The 14,957-nt window shown below is 51.4% G+C and overlaps 7 protein-coding genes across 7 annotated transcripts; 3 read left to right on the forward strand and 4 right to left on the reverse strand.

Annotated features, from left to right (window-relative positions):
• Nucleotides 1-460: 460 nt before the first annotated feature.
• Nucleotides 461-1,659, forward strand: A1O3_03163 (uncharacterized protein; the record flags this gene model as incomplete). Its single annotated transcript, XM_007733301.1, has 4 exons — nt 461-557; nt 629-789; nt 852-1,524; nt 1,601-1,659. 4 exons carry the CDS (start codon nt 461-463, stop codon nt 1,657-1,659), a joined length of 990 nt encoding a protein of 329 aa, XP_007731491.1.
• Nucleotides 1,660-2,836: 1,177 nt separating this feature from the next.
• A1O3_03164 (adenylate cyclase) lies at nt 2,837-4,042 on the reverse strand (the record flags this gene model as incomplete). The annotated part of the gene is made up of 1 exon (XM_007733302.1): nt 2,837-4,042. One exon carries the CDS (start codon nt 4,040-4,042, stop codon nt 2,837-2,839), a length of 1,206 nt encoding a protein of 401 aa, XP_007731492.1.
• A 653-nt stretch (nt 4,043-4,695) lies between these two features.
• A1O3_03165 (uncharacterized protein) lies at nt 4,696-5,133 on the reverse strand (the record flags this gene model as incomplete). The annotated part of the gene is made up of 2 exons (XM_007733303.1): nt 4,696-4,727; nt 4,791-5,133. Coding segments are annotated over 2 exons (375 nt in total), but the record flags the coding sequence as incomplete, so codon positions are not given.
• A 929-nt stretch (nt 5,134-6,062) lies between these two features.
• Nucleotides 6,063-7,298, forward strand: A1O3_03166 (uncharacterized protein; the record flags this gene model as incomplete). The annotated part of the gene is made up of 1 exon (XM_007733304.1): nt 6,063-7,298. The coding sequence occupies one exon, from the start codon at nt 6,063-6,065 to the stop codon at nt 7,296-7,298; it is 1,236 nt and encodes a 411-aa protein (XP_007731494.1).
• A 210-nt stretch (nt 7,299-7,508) lies between these two features.
• On the reverse strand, nt 7,509-10,060 carry A1O3_03167 (uncharacterized protein; the record flags this gene model as incomplete). Its single annotated transcript, XM_007733305.1, has 2 exons — nt 7,509-9,802; nt 9,859-10,060. 2 exons carry the CDS (start codon nt 10,058-10,060, stop codon nt 7,509-7,511), a joined length of 2,496 nt encoding a protein of 831 aa, XP_007731495.1.
• A 321-nt stretch (nt 10,061-10,381) lies between these two features.
• On the reverse strand, nt 10,382-11,060 carry A1O3_03168 (uncharacterized protein; the record flags this gene model as incomplete). The annotated part of the gene is made up of 2 exons (XM_007733306.1): nt 10,382-10,708; nt 10,773-11,060. 2 exons carry the CDS (start codon nt 11,058-11,060, stop codon nt 10,382-10,384), a joined length of 615 nt encoding a protein of 204 aa, XP_007731496.1.
• A 438-nt stretch (nt 11,061-11,498) lies between these two features.
• A1O3_03169 (uncharacterized protein) lies at nt 11,499-13,544 on the forward strand (the record flags this gene model as incomplete). The annotated part of the gene is made up of 1 exon (XM_007733307.1): nt 11,499-13,544. One exon carries the CDS (start codon nt 11,499-11,501, stop codon nt 13,542-13,544), a length of 2,046 nt encoding a protein of 681 aa, XP_007731497.1.
• Nucleotides 13,545-14,957: the final 1,413 nt, after the last annotated feature.

Raw genomic sequence — 14,957 nt, forward strand, 5'->3', positions numbered from 1 at the left:
GGGCGGCTAGCAGAGCAGAAGCTGCATCCAGCGGGACGGATATTGGACGGCAGACTTTGTGGCATGCGGAAAGCGCTGGACGGCCTGGAAGTATAGTTGATTGTCCACTGGCCTCCTGGTTATCCCACTGGCATCTCAGAGACAATGGTGCTTATCCAAGATACTGGATTGACCGTTCGCGGATGGGCCAATCAACACCGCTCTTGGCAGGTTTGCAGGATTCTTACCACATTTGTACTTAGCGCCGTATTTTCTCCTCCGCAGCTCCAAATTTCGACGCAAAAAAGTAGCAGCACCGCTTCAAATTTCGCAGGCGAGAAGTATCGTAGCGACGCAACATTGTCGCTTGCTTGCATTATCCTCCTGCGAATATCTTGCACAACACGGTAACCTAGTCACCGGTTGATCGCACCCCCTATCTTCAAGTGCGAATCCTACAAAACCCAGAGCCGACTAAAAGATGGCCTTTGACGGTGCGCGCGGTCGTGGCGGCGGCGGAGGACGGGGAGGTTTTTCCAGAGGTGGCCCACGAGGCGGCGGACGAGGTGGCGGTAGAGGTAATGGCTTCAAAAGAACAATGGTGACAACTCGGAAGGATGATCACTGATCTCTGGCTTCACAAATTTAGGCGGTTTCGGCGGCGGTTTTGGCGATCGAGGTGGCCGAGGTGGTGGCCGAGGCGCTCCCAGAGGCGGCGGTGGCCGTGGTGCTCCTAGAGGACGCGGTGCTCCCAGGGGCGGTACCAGAGGCGGCAAGCCTGGCATCAGAGGAGGAGCGAAAGTCATAATTGTTTGTTCACGCCTCTGACCAGCCGCTGTCTGGCAGAGCAAGCACTAACCACATTCAACCAGGAACCTCACCGACATCCCGGTGTCTTTGTTGCTCGTGGCGGTAAAGAAGATCTGTTGGTCACCAAGAACCTGACTCCAGGGGAGTCTGTGTACGGCGAAAAGCGCATCAGCGTCGATTCAACCGAGACCCCGGCCGTTAACGGCGACGGCAACGCACCCGCTACCAAGACAGAATACAGAGTATGGAACCCGTTCCGCTCCAAGTTGGCAGCCGGTATCTTGGGTGGTCTGGACGACATCTTCATCCGTCCCGGCTCCAGTGTGCTGTACCTGGGTGCGGCATCAGGAACGTCGGTGTCCCATGTTGCCGACATTGTCGGTCCCACTGGACGAGTCTACGCTGTCGAGTTCTCCCACCGGTCAGGCCGTGATTTGATCACCATGGCGACACACCGCACAAATGTCATCCCCATCATTGAAGACGCCCGACATCCTCTACGCTACCGTATGCTGGTCGGCATGGTGGACGTAATCTTCGCAGACGTTGCTCAGCCCGATCAGGCGCGTATTGTGGGTCTGAATGCTCACCTGTTCTTGAAGGTCGGCGGCGGCGTTCTTGTCAGTATCAAGGCCAACTGTATCGACTCGACCGCGAAGCCCGAGGTTGTCTTTGCCAATGAGGTCAAGAAGATGCGGGAAGAGCGAATCAAGCCCAAAGAACAGCTGACTCTCGGTACGTCCTTTTATTTATGGTTCCAGACCGTGGCTTTGGCAGGAACGAGATTTACTAACCCGTTTGTCCATCGCAGAACCCTTTGAACGAGATCACTGTATCGTGGCGGGCGTTTACCAGCACAGCGCACAGTAAACACTGACGCACTCAAGCAAATGCGGTACACGAGCTTCTCCGAGGCTCTTTGACGGATCTCAGTCAACAGACCTCATCTCGTGGGAACTTTGGTTGGTTGTTTGGCTTGTGTACATGTGATGGTACTGTGTCTTTGCCTGGATAATATTCCTAGCTGCTTGCGTTCGAAGGGGCGATAGTCGTCTTGGAAGGGCACGTCGAAAGCATGTCGGGACCTCTTCCACCAAATTGCGTATTGGACAGGGACCCTGGAAACATGCTAGGCGTATTGAATGGCCTGTCCATGACGGCCTCCACTGCGACTTGAGATGGTTCCCCAGGGGCACCAGCCAACGAACGGATCAAGCACATGGCGGCGTTCTCGGTGTTTAGAAGCGGAAGCTGGTTAGTATGGAAACGGCGATGACTGGGCTCTAGCTGGGATGGTTTGTCCGATCACTGCTTTGAAATGGAAATGGAATGCAAATAAAAGCAGAAGTCGGGTTGTCAACTGGTGTATTACATCTGCTAGAAGGGCTTTTCTCGGCAATGCCCAATGCTCCTTGCCTTCAATGTGTGCTTTTTAGTTTGAATCGATCTGCTCATGTGCATAATTTTGACCTCAGCAGTATCCGTCATGACTGGTTTCCATCGTAGTGATATACCAGTGTCCACAAGTCTCTACCCCAGTACCTGAGAAACACTCGGATAAAATCTTTTTTTTCGCCTCTCAGTTGCCCTCCCGAATTCATTACCGTTGACTCGGATGCCGTTTCGACTCGTCCAAATCAATAGATCTCCACGTGGCATGTGAGCAAGACAGTGTCTATCGTCCTTCATGAGGGTTTTCGGGTGCAGACCTTGCCCGCACCGCACCGTTTTCTTTTATAGATGTCATCACTGGATCTATTCGTTGCAACGTCCTTTGGTAAGCCGACCGCATGTGTCATTTCTGGTCTGCCTGCGGAAACAGTAGCTGAGGCTGGCTGTTGGGTGGTAATTGAATACGCAAAGGTATTCTTGTGGCTAGGCGGGCCAGGTAGACAACTCACAGAACCCACTATATCCTCGAAACGCGCTCGACACTGCTTCAGTGAGCGAGGAACGAATCGAGAATGTAATATGTAATGGCATCCCCTCAGTCCATTTACTCAGACTCTGACGAATGCTGTACAGACAGTCAGCATTGAATCTTTGTTCAGACTCTCAAGCCATGACGAGGTGTGATTAACTTACTTGCATCAATCTGCTTGATCTGCGGCAATGCCAGGCGCACTTTGTTCCTGTATAATGCAGGCGAAGCCAGCTGCAGGGGATTCATCTCGAAATACACCGTTTCGAGGTGTTCCTTGTCGGCCAACTCGCGCTCGACTTCTCGGAAATCGGCAAGTTTGTTGCTGCTAGCCCAGACCTCTTCGAGCTCTTTAAGATGTCCAATGTTCGCCAGATGGGAGATCTGGTTATTCGAGAGATCGAGGACTCGCAGTTTCAAGTTGTTGGCTAGTGATGCAGGTGATATCTCTGTGATGCCGTTATGTGAGACGTACAGTTCTTCAAGGTTGGACAGCGACTCTAGGCCTGTTATGGTGGTCAATCGGTTGGACTTTAGGTCGAGAAGCTTTAAACTCGTCAGAGAAGACAAGCCCTTGATCTCGGTGATCTTGTTCTTCCCCAGCCAGAGCTCGTGCAAGGTGTGGAGGGTTTCCAGATTCTCGATCTCTCGAATACGGTTCGCGCCGAGCTCGATCATGGTCAGGTTCTCTAGTCCATCGAGGTTTTCAATCTTGGAGATGCGATTCTGCACGAAATATAGTTCCTTTAGACTGCGCAAGTGGTTCACATTCTTGATATGTTTGATCTTGTTGAAGCTGAGGTCCAGGCTTCTCAGGTTCTTGATATCATCGAGGCCCTTGATGTGCGAAATCAAGTTGTCATACAAATCCAGCTCTTCCAATGTCTCTCCCAGGTTTGGCGTTAAAGCTATACTCTGGATGGCATTCTGCCGTAAACACAGTCTCTTGGCATTGGTGAAGCGTTCGAGTTTCAGTGCAACAAGTGAGGAAATCCGGCAGTGGACAAGATCAATATCCTCAGTGTCCAGGGGATAATCATCAAGCAAATCCTCGTCGGCCTCAATCTGCTCGACAGGAGGCGCTTCCGGGTCCGAGTAGTCGGGGTCAGAGAGGGCTTCAGGGTTGGTCAGGACGGCGTTACGTGGTGGCATGCGCAATTTGCCGTCCCAGCCACTGCTATTGACTAGAGGCGCAGACGACTGTCCATCTGTTGACTTCCTCCCGCCGGCCTCGATGTGAGTGTGTGCATGTATCTCGATCTGAGATTGTCCCGCTTCGTTCTCGTGTTCGTCGCTGAGCGGTGGGTTGGGAGGAGGGGTATGATCCGCCATGACGCGGGAGGGACGAACGGACCGTTGATATGTGCAGCTTCGAGCGGTAGCCGTACGTCGAGAGCCAAGGAGATGGGATGCCGCTGAGAGTCTAACAATTCAAAAGACCGTTTAAGGGAATGAGGCTGCTAATTCAAAAGTTCAAGATTCGGGTGAAAGTCTAAGACGAAAGATTGGCCACGCGACCCAATCGAATATCGTCACATTCAGTGCACAACGACACGGCTCAAAGTTATACAGAAATGACGCCCACAATGCAGATACTACACGATAATAATTCCTCGGGGTGCTCTTTGATTATTTCGACCTGGCTATAACACAAGGATTTTCTTCAGCCGGATCGTTGTCGAAAGGGCAGTTCAAGGTGCAAACTCGATGCAACCGCAAGATTCAACACGCGCTGCAGAGTAGGAGCAGTCGTGCAGTGTCTTCATCTTGGAAACGGCGGCGTCGAGCACAGATGAACGGTAGTAAGGCCAAATTCTCTTGCATTCCCAAGAGTTAAGGGATCGAGTAGGTCATCAATGCGAGGTAGAGCTTGAATTGTCTTCAACCGATCCTGCTCCTTGATCATGACCGTATTCTGATGCTGTACATGATAGACCATGCTGCCTATCCGCGAAAGAACCTTCAGGAGCTGGAAAACCATGCACCTATGAGAATCTCTTTGTGAATTTTGCGATAACTGCCAACCTCTGTTAGTTCTAATCTGGGGACATCCATTCTCGAGTGCAACAACATGACTTACGGTGTAGAGCGACCACACTGAAAATAAAACCCAGGCTCAGAAACAGGACGACCATAGGATCCACCTTCAACCCAGGACTCTCATCCGTGTACAATCTTAACATTGTCCCTGAAGAGCCACCTGCACCGGCCGCACGTGTCGAAGCTGGGCGAGCATTCTTGACAGATTCCTTGTGGTCGGCAGCCGCACGACGTCGGATAGCAGATCGAGGTCCTCCGGGTGGGGATCCAGCGCGTGCGAGAGAAGAAGAGCCGCTGGCCTTCTGTGCAGAAGGTGTTGAATCAGGACCGGATTCGGGACCAGAAGTCAGAGGAGACGAGGGTCGAGGAGTCGCCTGCGGATTGTCTGGTTAGAATTTCACGTTGATGGACCCAGTATGCGCACGTTTCCAGGATGGAAACTACGCGAATATAACAAAGAGCATGTGCCTTGCGCAGGCAGGAGAGAGGCTGGATTTCGTACCATTACTGAGAGTAGGTGCAGCAGTTGTTCTCGTAAATAGGAGGTGTGTAGGTCTACTTTGGCAGTAGGAAGCGCACGTGAAGGAATAAAGTGTAAATCGTCGGCAAGGGAGACAGAGGATGCTTTCAGTCGATTCTGTTGCGTATTAAGATGAGATGGCGGATGTTTGGCGAAAAGTGTGATTACGATCTTCAGGTAGTTTATACAGTTCTGGACACTTTTGCGAAATGCCAAAGTCTCGATGTGTCTCAAGAGTCCGGGGAACTCAGGTTGCAAAGTCACCAGCCACGGCACCAGCCACTCCCCTGCAGCCACACTGCGAGACTGGGGCCTAAGCCCCTAATAAGCCTTGGCCTCCCAGACCCTGGTCAGGCCTGGCCTTGTCGTTGCATCTCTATAGAATAATAGTAGCCACCTACTGTATTTATCTTGGAAGGGCTTTGTACCGTATATTGGAATTTGTCTAGGCCGCAGCTATACTTCTAGTCTCGATGGCAATACGTCTGATATTGCCCGACTTGTGCTGATGCTGCACTGATGGTATCCAGGAGGTCACCTTTCCAGACTGCCCCATTCTATAAAAGAGGCAGGAGTACTCCTCAGGTCTGTATTAAATAAGGCAAGGTGACTCCTCTGATCCCGGGCGTTGATACAATGACGTCGAACTAGTTAGGGCACCTTCCCGGGTTAAACTCACCTTGCACTTGACTTTGGATTTGGGGCTCTGATTCTTTTTGAAACGTGTCCGGTCCCCTTCAAGGTCCTCATCACCCACAGCATATAAGTCTTTGCTCTGTTCCAGCCTTAGCCATGTCTCGCAGACAGCAATCCCGCAACGATTCTTCCATCGACTCGATCACCGAGTCTCTGAAGTCACTTATGGCAACAGGCCTGCGGTATGCAGGCGATCTGTCTGGACTGACCTTTCTCGACGAAACCTTCCTTCGTGAGCACGGCCCTGAACAAGTCCTTCATCACATGCTCTCGACGAAGTCGTACATCTTGACCACATCCACTCTCGTCGAAAAGAATCAAGACGCCTACAACCATCCAGAAATGAAGAGCTTTGTGAAAGTAGGACAGGGCCAATGTGGGACTGTATGGGCTCTGACTGGCACTACCATGGTTTTGAAGGTTCCAAATGACGGCAAGAAGGATCAGCTGTACAACGATTATTGCCAACACGCCGCAGTTGAAGAAGCATTCAGGTCGACATTTTCAGTGTTTAGAAGACACATCAATCTTCCAAGTTGCCAAACCTGGCTTGGGCCTCACAACGAGTTGTTCTGGAAGGACCATGCCAAGTTCCTACCCAAAGGATTCCAGTCAACATACGGCATTGTCTCGACCCGTATCTTCCCGGTACCGCTCCCAGTATGCAGCGCGATTGTTGACGCCTGTGCCCCCCGATCTGTCAAGAATAACAAGGAAAGCTTCTTGGCACAGCCAGAAAACAAAGATTGTCTCATCCGGATCTACCTTGGCCGCCGACAAGAAAGATCTTCAATGAACGCATTCCGCTTACGCAATTTCGATATGACTGTCAATGAAATGGAGTACTCACGACTTGACACTCATTTGTATGCGGAATCAATGGGGCACGCATTAGCCATCATGCACTGGAAAGCGGGAGTTGACGGCAACGATGTTGAATTTGTTTTTGGAAGCTCTCCCGAAATCCGCCTGCGCCCAACTGCAGCAGAGCTTGCGTGCTTGACAGCTGATCAAGCAGAACGCCTCTCATCGGAACTTGACTTCAAACACCGCTCTCTTGGCATCTGGCTCTTGGATTTCGATCAATGCCAACGCTTTGAGGAAGGCCCACAAGGAGTCAAGCAGCTTGAACGGGCCTTCTATTTCAATGACCCGTACTACCCTCGGCCAGCGTCCAAAGATCCGAAAGACAGAGTGTTGTGGACAACATTCAAAGACAGCTACTTGGAAGCGAGTGCGGAATTCACGGACAGCAAGATGCCACAGCAGTTCATTGATGCAGTGGAAGCAGAAGGGATCAAGAGAAGCAGTGGTCGATCTCTATTCGGGTGAACTCCTGCATGCTTACAGAAATACTAGGGGCCTTTTCCCCCCGAAAGCATGTTTTACTCAGAGACCCAGTAGCGCGTTTAGAAACTACCCAGGTACTCTGTCTCGGTGGTGCTTCATTTGTTAGTATGAGTTTCATAGAAAGGACTGGTCAACTAGTGCCAGTCTGCATAATGATTGACCACGAAGTATTGTGGCAAGCTACTCTAGCCTTCATAAGCCGTTGGCCCTTCTACTCGTCTTCGCGGCGAGGATCGTAGTCTCCACCTTCCGATTCCTCTGTACCGCCCCGGATTGGGACCGGCTCAGTATACCAGTGATCGTCGTCTGAGAGGTCTGCATCAGCATTCGACATGATCTGCTGCTTGGTTCGTGGCTGCTTTGTTCTCGTTCTCGTTCTCGTTCTCGGATCGGGCTCCAGTCTTGCCTCGTCGTCTCTCCTGGCTGATACTCCACGGTCGACAGAACTTCCTCGGCATCTTCAAAGACATCCTCCTCATCCTCCATCACGACTAGTGCAGCACCGGCCAATTGACTGGTTTTGTGTCTTGGTGTTGATGGGAGTTCGACACGGTCCGCCTCCGCATCACCGTGTCCGGGAGTGCCGGGTTGGATGACTTTCCCATCGACGACTTTGGAGCCCGGCTTTCTTCCTCTCGTCGAGCCCAGCACCGGGAAGTTGGAACTAAACTTGAACCAATCTGTGGGAGCTGGATAGCCGTTCAGAATCCTCAGCTGTGTCCTCCAAGCCTCCAGAGTCTCTCTGTCTCTGATGTCGTGATATCTGCTGACTTCCAATCCGTTCATTGTTTCAATGTCGAGTGCCTCGGCTCTGTTATCGGCCCAAAACCATAGCACTTGGCCCTGCTCTGCTTGGTCTAATCTTAGGTCCACTTGCGTCGCGTATCTACGACCTTCCTCGATCGCCCGCCTGTCATAGTCTAGGCTTGGTCGGATGGCGGGATTTGTTGGGACGGCCGGACGTTGCAGCAACCCGGTCCAAAGTTGGACAGCAGCAGCTTCATACATCCTACCCAGGACTTCATCATATGAAATCTCAAAGCGTTTAGAAGGGTCGTGTAGGTGATACCATGGACCGTAGTCATTAGAGCCCACGGGTCTGAAGATAGTCTTTACTTCTTCTTTAGGTATGGGAGCCGGAATGACAGTATCAACATCGGGGATTTTTCCTTGGATTGTGTAGTGACGGCGGATATCAAGCGTGTAGGCTCTTCCCACAAGGGTGATAGATGATGCTGACGATAGTAGCGGTGAGTCAGGAGAGATATGTTCGGGCTTGATATCGATAAGATTCAGTCGAATCGAATCAACGACAAGGACATCAGTACAACTCCTCGTCTTCGTAGAAGTAGCCTCTGGTGCGATGCGAACCGCGTCGCCAATAGTGATCAACTCGGCTCCGATGTATATACCTTTGCACAGGACACTGGCATTGGGCCAGTCACCGTTAAACCACCACTTCTCGAGAAGCGACATGCTCGTCATGCAGGTCAAGGCATGCCGGATGGAGGGATGCCACCTCTTCTGTGGAATACCACGAAGAAGCGTTTGCCAGTGAGATAGCGGCCGAATATTCCGTAAAGGCACATATCGGTACTGCTTCGACGCCTTCTTGTCGACTTCATCATTTGGGTCCGGGAAAGTCTCCACGCGAAAGCCAGAGAGATTCAGAGAATTTCGCTTATCAGGGAGAGTTTGGAGATCCGGAAAATCGAGCGGTCCATCACTGCCAGATGGGACGGCTGCGACGACACCACCTTTCCACGCAGGGAATCCGTGAAAGCATTCCTGTTCAGGTGAATAGAACTTGTATTCGCCCACCTCCTCGTCCAGCATAAGATAGTGTCCGTCCAAGAAGATGGGACACCACAAGACAAGTTCGCCGACCCGCGGGACAAATGAATGCTGGTGTTCGATGGTGGTCAGAGTCCGCTGAATCAAATCCGAGCCAAAGCCATCCCATGAATGTTCCGCTCTCCAATCAATAGAGTTAATTTCCCCGATGTCGTCCTCGATACCTTTCCTGCTTCCTTGCGCGGCTTCAAGTCGCTTGAGCAATTCTTTGTAGACATCTTCTACTCCTTCGTCGTCCTGAGCGTAAGGCGCCCCTACGGCTTTGACCTGTCTTTGTGGTCTGCTTGAAGTACCGCCGGCGAGGCGGGTATCTGCAGAGCTAGACCTCGTCGAAGCGGCATCGTCAAACCCTAGTAATTTAGCTCGCTCTTTAGGTAACACTGGCTTGTCGAAGGTATATCGGTTTCGTGGTACGACTGGTCTGGGTTTGGCATTTCCACAGTGCACACATTCGCAGGTGCCTTTCATTCCGGACATTAACCATAGGAAGTGGACCTCAAACCGCACGATTGAGTCGTAATATCGGCCAGATGGATGTCCAAAGAGTCTCTTGTAAACCTGAGTTCCACTTGGCTGGGGTAACTCGAACAAAGCGTAGCTATCTGGTAGCTTGTCAAGGTAATATTCGACGCCTACGGTCAATGTTAGAGTGCATACCAGGATAGGCAGCGCGCGCAATGAAGCCTACCTGGTTGATCGAGGCCATCTTTTTTGACCCACGCTTTCGCCAGTTGGATCAAATATTTCTCTTCGGAACCTGGTCGATAGGGTTTGCCTGGCCAGTGACGTTGCTCGCCATCGCTGTAGGGGTTGATATGTCGAATTTGCCATGTCGTGCCTTTCTTTCCGATTATCTCCCAATGCGGAGCAGGTTGGCTTCTTTGGGTCATGACGACGAGGCGTAAACGGTAGAACCGACCAGAGAGCGAAGAGCTACATAAGGACGTAGGCCGAGGCCGCCTGTGTCATATAGCTGAGAGGCTGTGGTGGTGTGGAAGTGAAGAAGTCAAGTGGTAGTAACAAAGTCAAGGTGGAAATGGACGTGAAGAAGTCAAGGTGGAAGTAAACCGAATTTCGCGAATCTCCCTCCGCTTCATTTTGGAGATACAACAAAAACACTGGCAACGCGTGAGGTTGTCGAAGCTTGGAGAACAATAATGATGATAATGATGATACTATTATTATTACTAGTATTTTGATAGTATTTCTGGCTAGGCTCCAGGTATTAGAGTCCTCTCCAGACTCACCGATATCTTCGTCCTGTTCGGCACATGTTTACTCAGTCCGTCGTCGTCCAAGTCATAATATATCTGCCACTTATGCGTCTTTGGGTCTTCGACAGCCGTGAATCGCTCATGCCCATCGAATACGATGCCCTCCTCGTCCTCCGTCCAGTCCCAAGGCCCAACATGATGGGCTACGCTTGCAGTTTTGTTCCCATATTTCAATTCCATCGTGTCCTTGTCTACATAAATCCAGTTTAATAGCGGAGGATCATCTTGGACTTGAGTAACAAGACCAATCTCAACTGGCACTCTCTGCGTCATATGAATGTTAGTGACAAACTCTCAAAATACCATATTGTGGTCTCGGATCGCTTACTTCGTTATCCGGGTATTCGATGAAGAATGATTCCGCAACATAGCCTTCCTTGCACGGATTCAATGCCTCAGTCGGTCCTATCCATACTCGATCATCCCGTAGCACCAGCCTTTTGTCGTGAAGTTCAGTCGTACGGGAACTCTGAGCCTCGCAACAGACATCGATATGAAACTTCTTCATCCGGTTTGCGTCTTTCTCCCGCTCTTTTTGTGTCTTCTGGCCGGAAATCGCCTGCGCGACGCCAGTCACGGTAGGGATCGCGGTTAGGACCAGGAGTCCGATGACCATTTTGTCACTGATGTCGGGGCTTCAGCCGCCAGCGAGATAACCTCTCACTCTCATCGGGCTCGGGTAAGAGATCGACAGCATATCTCTCCAGGGGGTCGCCATGGGCCGTCTGAAAAGCAACGGCGCAGGAGTTGGAAAGCTGGCCACCCCGCGCGGCCGGAGTCGCCCAAACAGATCAAACTCGCCAAGACGTAAATCGCTGAATTATTCTTCCGGTGTTGCTAGTACTACTTCGTACTAGTACTAGGGACAGATGACTAAGGCCGGCGGTGTCTTGGCATCAAATTCGTCTCGAAGTTCGAGTCGACTTCAAAAGATCAATGCAATTACCCCTGCGAGTCAGCGTAGAGACAACGAAGCGACGACTATCAATGCGGCTGATTCTATCTCTCCAATAGCAATGTGCTTATGAGTTTCCTTCGCTGAAACTCTGCTGATATGGACGCCCTCAGACTATTATCTCGGTCTACTGGCCTGAAGGCGAAGATTTCCAAGGAACCGCCCCAAAATCTTCCATCTGCCTCTGGATCCGTGATTTCTCAGAATGGAGAGGATCCCAGTCTAAACCGAAAGCGCAAGCGAGACTCTGAAGATGCAAATAATGACCAAGTTCCACAAGCTACGTCCAACCTGCTCTCGGAAGACGAAGTTCGGCAATTTCAAAAAAGGCACAAGATCAAAATCGTCGACTTGACCCGTCTTCAGGGAGCGAGCCGGTCTGAAGAATCACGAAAGTTGCGGAAAGAACAATCTCGAATTTATCCACAGCCAGTCACGTCTTTTGGTCAACTCCGCACCCATTACAATGTCAACCCGGCTCTGGCAAGCAACATCGCAGAGCAGGCATATTTTGAGCCTACCGAGGTTCAAGCTGCCACATTTTCATTGCTTTTGAAGTCTTCGGTCGAAGAGGACCAACGGGAACCCGACCTTTTGGCCATCGCGCCCACAGGCAGCGGAAAGACGCTCGCATTTCTGATCCCTTTGATTGAGAAAACCATCAGAGCTCATCGGCAAAGACAGGACCAAGCGGAGAAACATGTCAGCGCCATCATTCTCGCGCCCACCAAAGAACTTGTGCCACAGATTGTGAATGAGGGACGTAAGCTGTGCTCGAGTACTGGTGTGAGCATTACAGCCATGAGAAAAGGGATGAAACTATTGGAAGGGCATCCTGCCTCGGACGAGAATCAGTCTTCAGAAGATGATTTTGAGCAGAAAACCGAGGATAAAACCGACCCTAGTTCCCGGCCTCTAGTCAAAGCTGATATTCTCGTGTCGACACCTTTGAGTTTGGTCCATGCGCTGTGTCCTTCGTGGGAAGAAGACGAACCCGATCCTCCTCATCCCATACCAACTATTGAAACATTGGTTTTTGACGAAGCCGACGTTCTTCTGGATCCTCTCTTCCGCTCTCAGACTCTAGCTGTCTGGTCAGCCTGCACGTCCCCTTCCCTACAAATCAGCATGTGGTCAGCCACTATTGGATCCAACATCGAGGAACTCGCTGTGTCTACAATACGTGAGCGCCAGAAACGCCTCAAGATTCGTCGCAGTCAACGGCCCCAACTGCTACGGACCGTCATTGGCCTTAAGGACACAAGCTTGCCAACGATCTCTCATCGCTTGACGTACACGGCGACAGAATCGGGCAAGTTACTAGGCATGAGGCAATTACTCCATCCAACGCGATCTACATTCTCGAACGGTAATGAAGACACAACAGTCCCACTTCGGCCTCCCTTCCTGGTGTTTACTCAGACAATCACTCGAGCACAATCCTTGTACGACGAACTTCAGTACGATATACCTGCCTCCGCCGGTGGATCTTCACGTATAGCTGTCCTTCACTCTTCCCTGCCTGACCACGCCCGGGCATCGATCATGCAGCAATTTCGGCAGGGGAAGATTTGGGTCTTAATTACTACTGACTTGCTATCTCGGGGCGTCGATTTCAGGGGGGTCAACGTGGTTGTAAACTACGACATTCCAACCACGGTGGCCGGTTATGTACATCGCGCTGGTAGAACTGGCAGAGCCGGAAGACAGGGGGGTGTCTGTGTCAGCTTTTACACCAAGGAGGACATCCAATATGTCAAAGGAATTGTCAACGTCATTGCAGCAAGTGAAAAGCTACGGACTAGCTCGAGGAATGGAGAAGTGTCTGGCAGCAACGCGGCAGCAACCGCATCATCTGTAACCACGACTGGCATTCAACCTTGGTTGTTACATGCCCTGCCCAATGTCTCCAAGTCGGCGAAAAAGGACCTCAAACTCCATGGCGTGGAGTCTCGACGAGCCATTCATGCGGATGATGACGAGAAAACCAAGCGAATGAAACGGAAATCTCGAATCGGGACTCAGAGCGGTTACGAGAAACGCGAGGTAAACAGGAAGCGTGGTGCCGTTCAAGCCAGTCTTTCCACGAAGGGGAAGACCCCTCAAGAGAGCGAAGCAGGCGCGGAGTGGGAGGGATTCAGTTGACCTCGAGTTGGAACAGTCTTTGTCACCCGCTTGGCTTGCAATTGTTCGTCTGGCCGACCCATCAATACCTATAGCTCGCCTTTCACTTCAAAAGCACAGCATCCATGTACTTGCGCAACGGTCGTTTGGTGAGGTGAGGTGGATCGATCAGTGACAGGCCTTGAAACTATCACACCATTACTGGTTTTCCCTGGCCATCTCCGATCTGTGCAACAGTAGTCATTTGAGTCAGTACGACATGATGCGTCAAGCCATACGATGTCTTGTTAGGATGATCCGTGTTCGAGGTCGAGGCCCTGACAATCCCGACAAGCAGGCCAGCTGCAGTGATAGGATGGATATTTATTGTGGCTGACACTTGTGGCTTGACTTCGAAATATCTCCGGCAGGTTCTGGACCGTCAAGGACCCGGCCGAGATCATATGCCGACAATAAATCCTTGTTACAGCAACCTGGCAGTAATCACTGATCAGTAGCCGACATGTCAGTTCTCCCTGGGCGGAAATACTTCCATTCGTGACAAACAGGTACCTTGTCGCCCACATATGGACCGCAGCCGTGTCTGGTGGTCTGCTCCATACACACCACCTTTGCCACAATCGCGCACGTGGTTTCAAGAGAGGACAATGGCCTGATAGCTCTAGCAACATCGCTGGGACTGCTTAGTTCAGCCACGCCAGAATCTGGTCGGGAACACCTTTCCAGGTCTAGCATGATGAGGAGCAGCGCTTCCGAAGCAGCACGTTTTATTCCTATTCACTAGCAATACGCATCGGTTCCGCTGCTCTGGCGGGCATACCCTTACCGATCACTCCTGTTACCTAACATCTTTGACACTTAGATTACGGTTCCCATCGGTTCAGAGAAGGCAAGCGGTCGCGCTCAATGATGAGATTTCGGTGCGCTTCCGTCGCCAGGGCAAACGACGCCACAACGCTGAACATGTCCGTCTGTTGACAATTCTACTTCGTGGCGCCGCTCCCATCTCTGCACCGGCCTCTCGGTATTTCGAGGTTCATAGCTGCGTGGACCCCGACGGCGGTCTCCTCCGTTTGGCACCCTTGTTACTCTGCACATGTTCAATCTTGCCAGAGCAGATTGAGGTCTCTCGGTGCGAGACCTTTCGGCTTCCATACCCCACACGACGCGGCTCTAGTGACGGAACCAATCGAGGTCGAAACAGAGGCCGACAGGAAATATATCTGAAATTCCCGCTTCGGCCCTCAGGTGATGATAGCGTTCAATCCGTGCGGTTCCGCTATGAGCATGCAGGTTGACTTTGAGCGGAACCGCTCAACATCAGTTCTGGTCGCGACCGGTACCGCTCAGCTGGAGGAAAATTGTCGAAAGTTGCTCTTCAATCGCGGTCCTTAGAGCAAACTGGGGTCCCAAATCAACCGCCAACAAAACATG

Source organism: Capronia epimyces (assembly GCF_000585565.1).
Source record: "Capronia epimyces CBS 606.96 chromosome Unknown aczIQ-supercont1.2, whole genome shotgun sequence".
In the NCBI taxonomy this organism is placed as follows: Eukaryota; Fungi; Ascomycota; class Eurotiomycetes; order Chaetothyriales; family Herpotrichiellaceae; genus Capronia; species Capronia epimyces.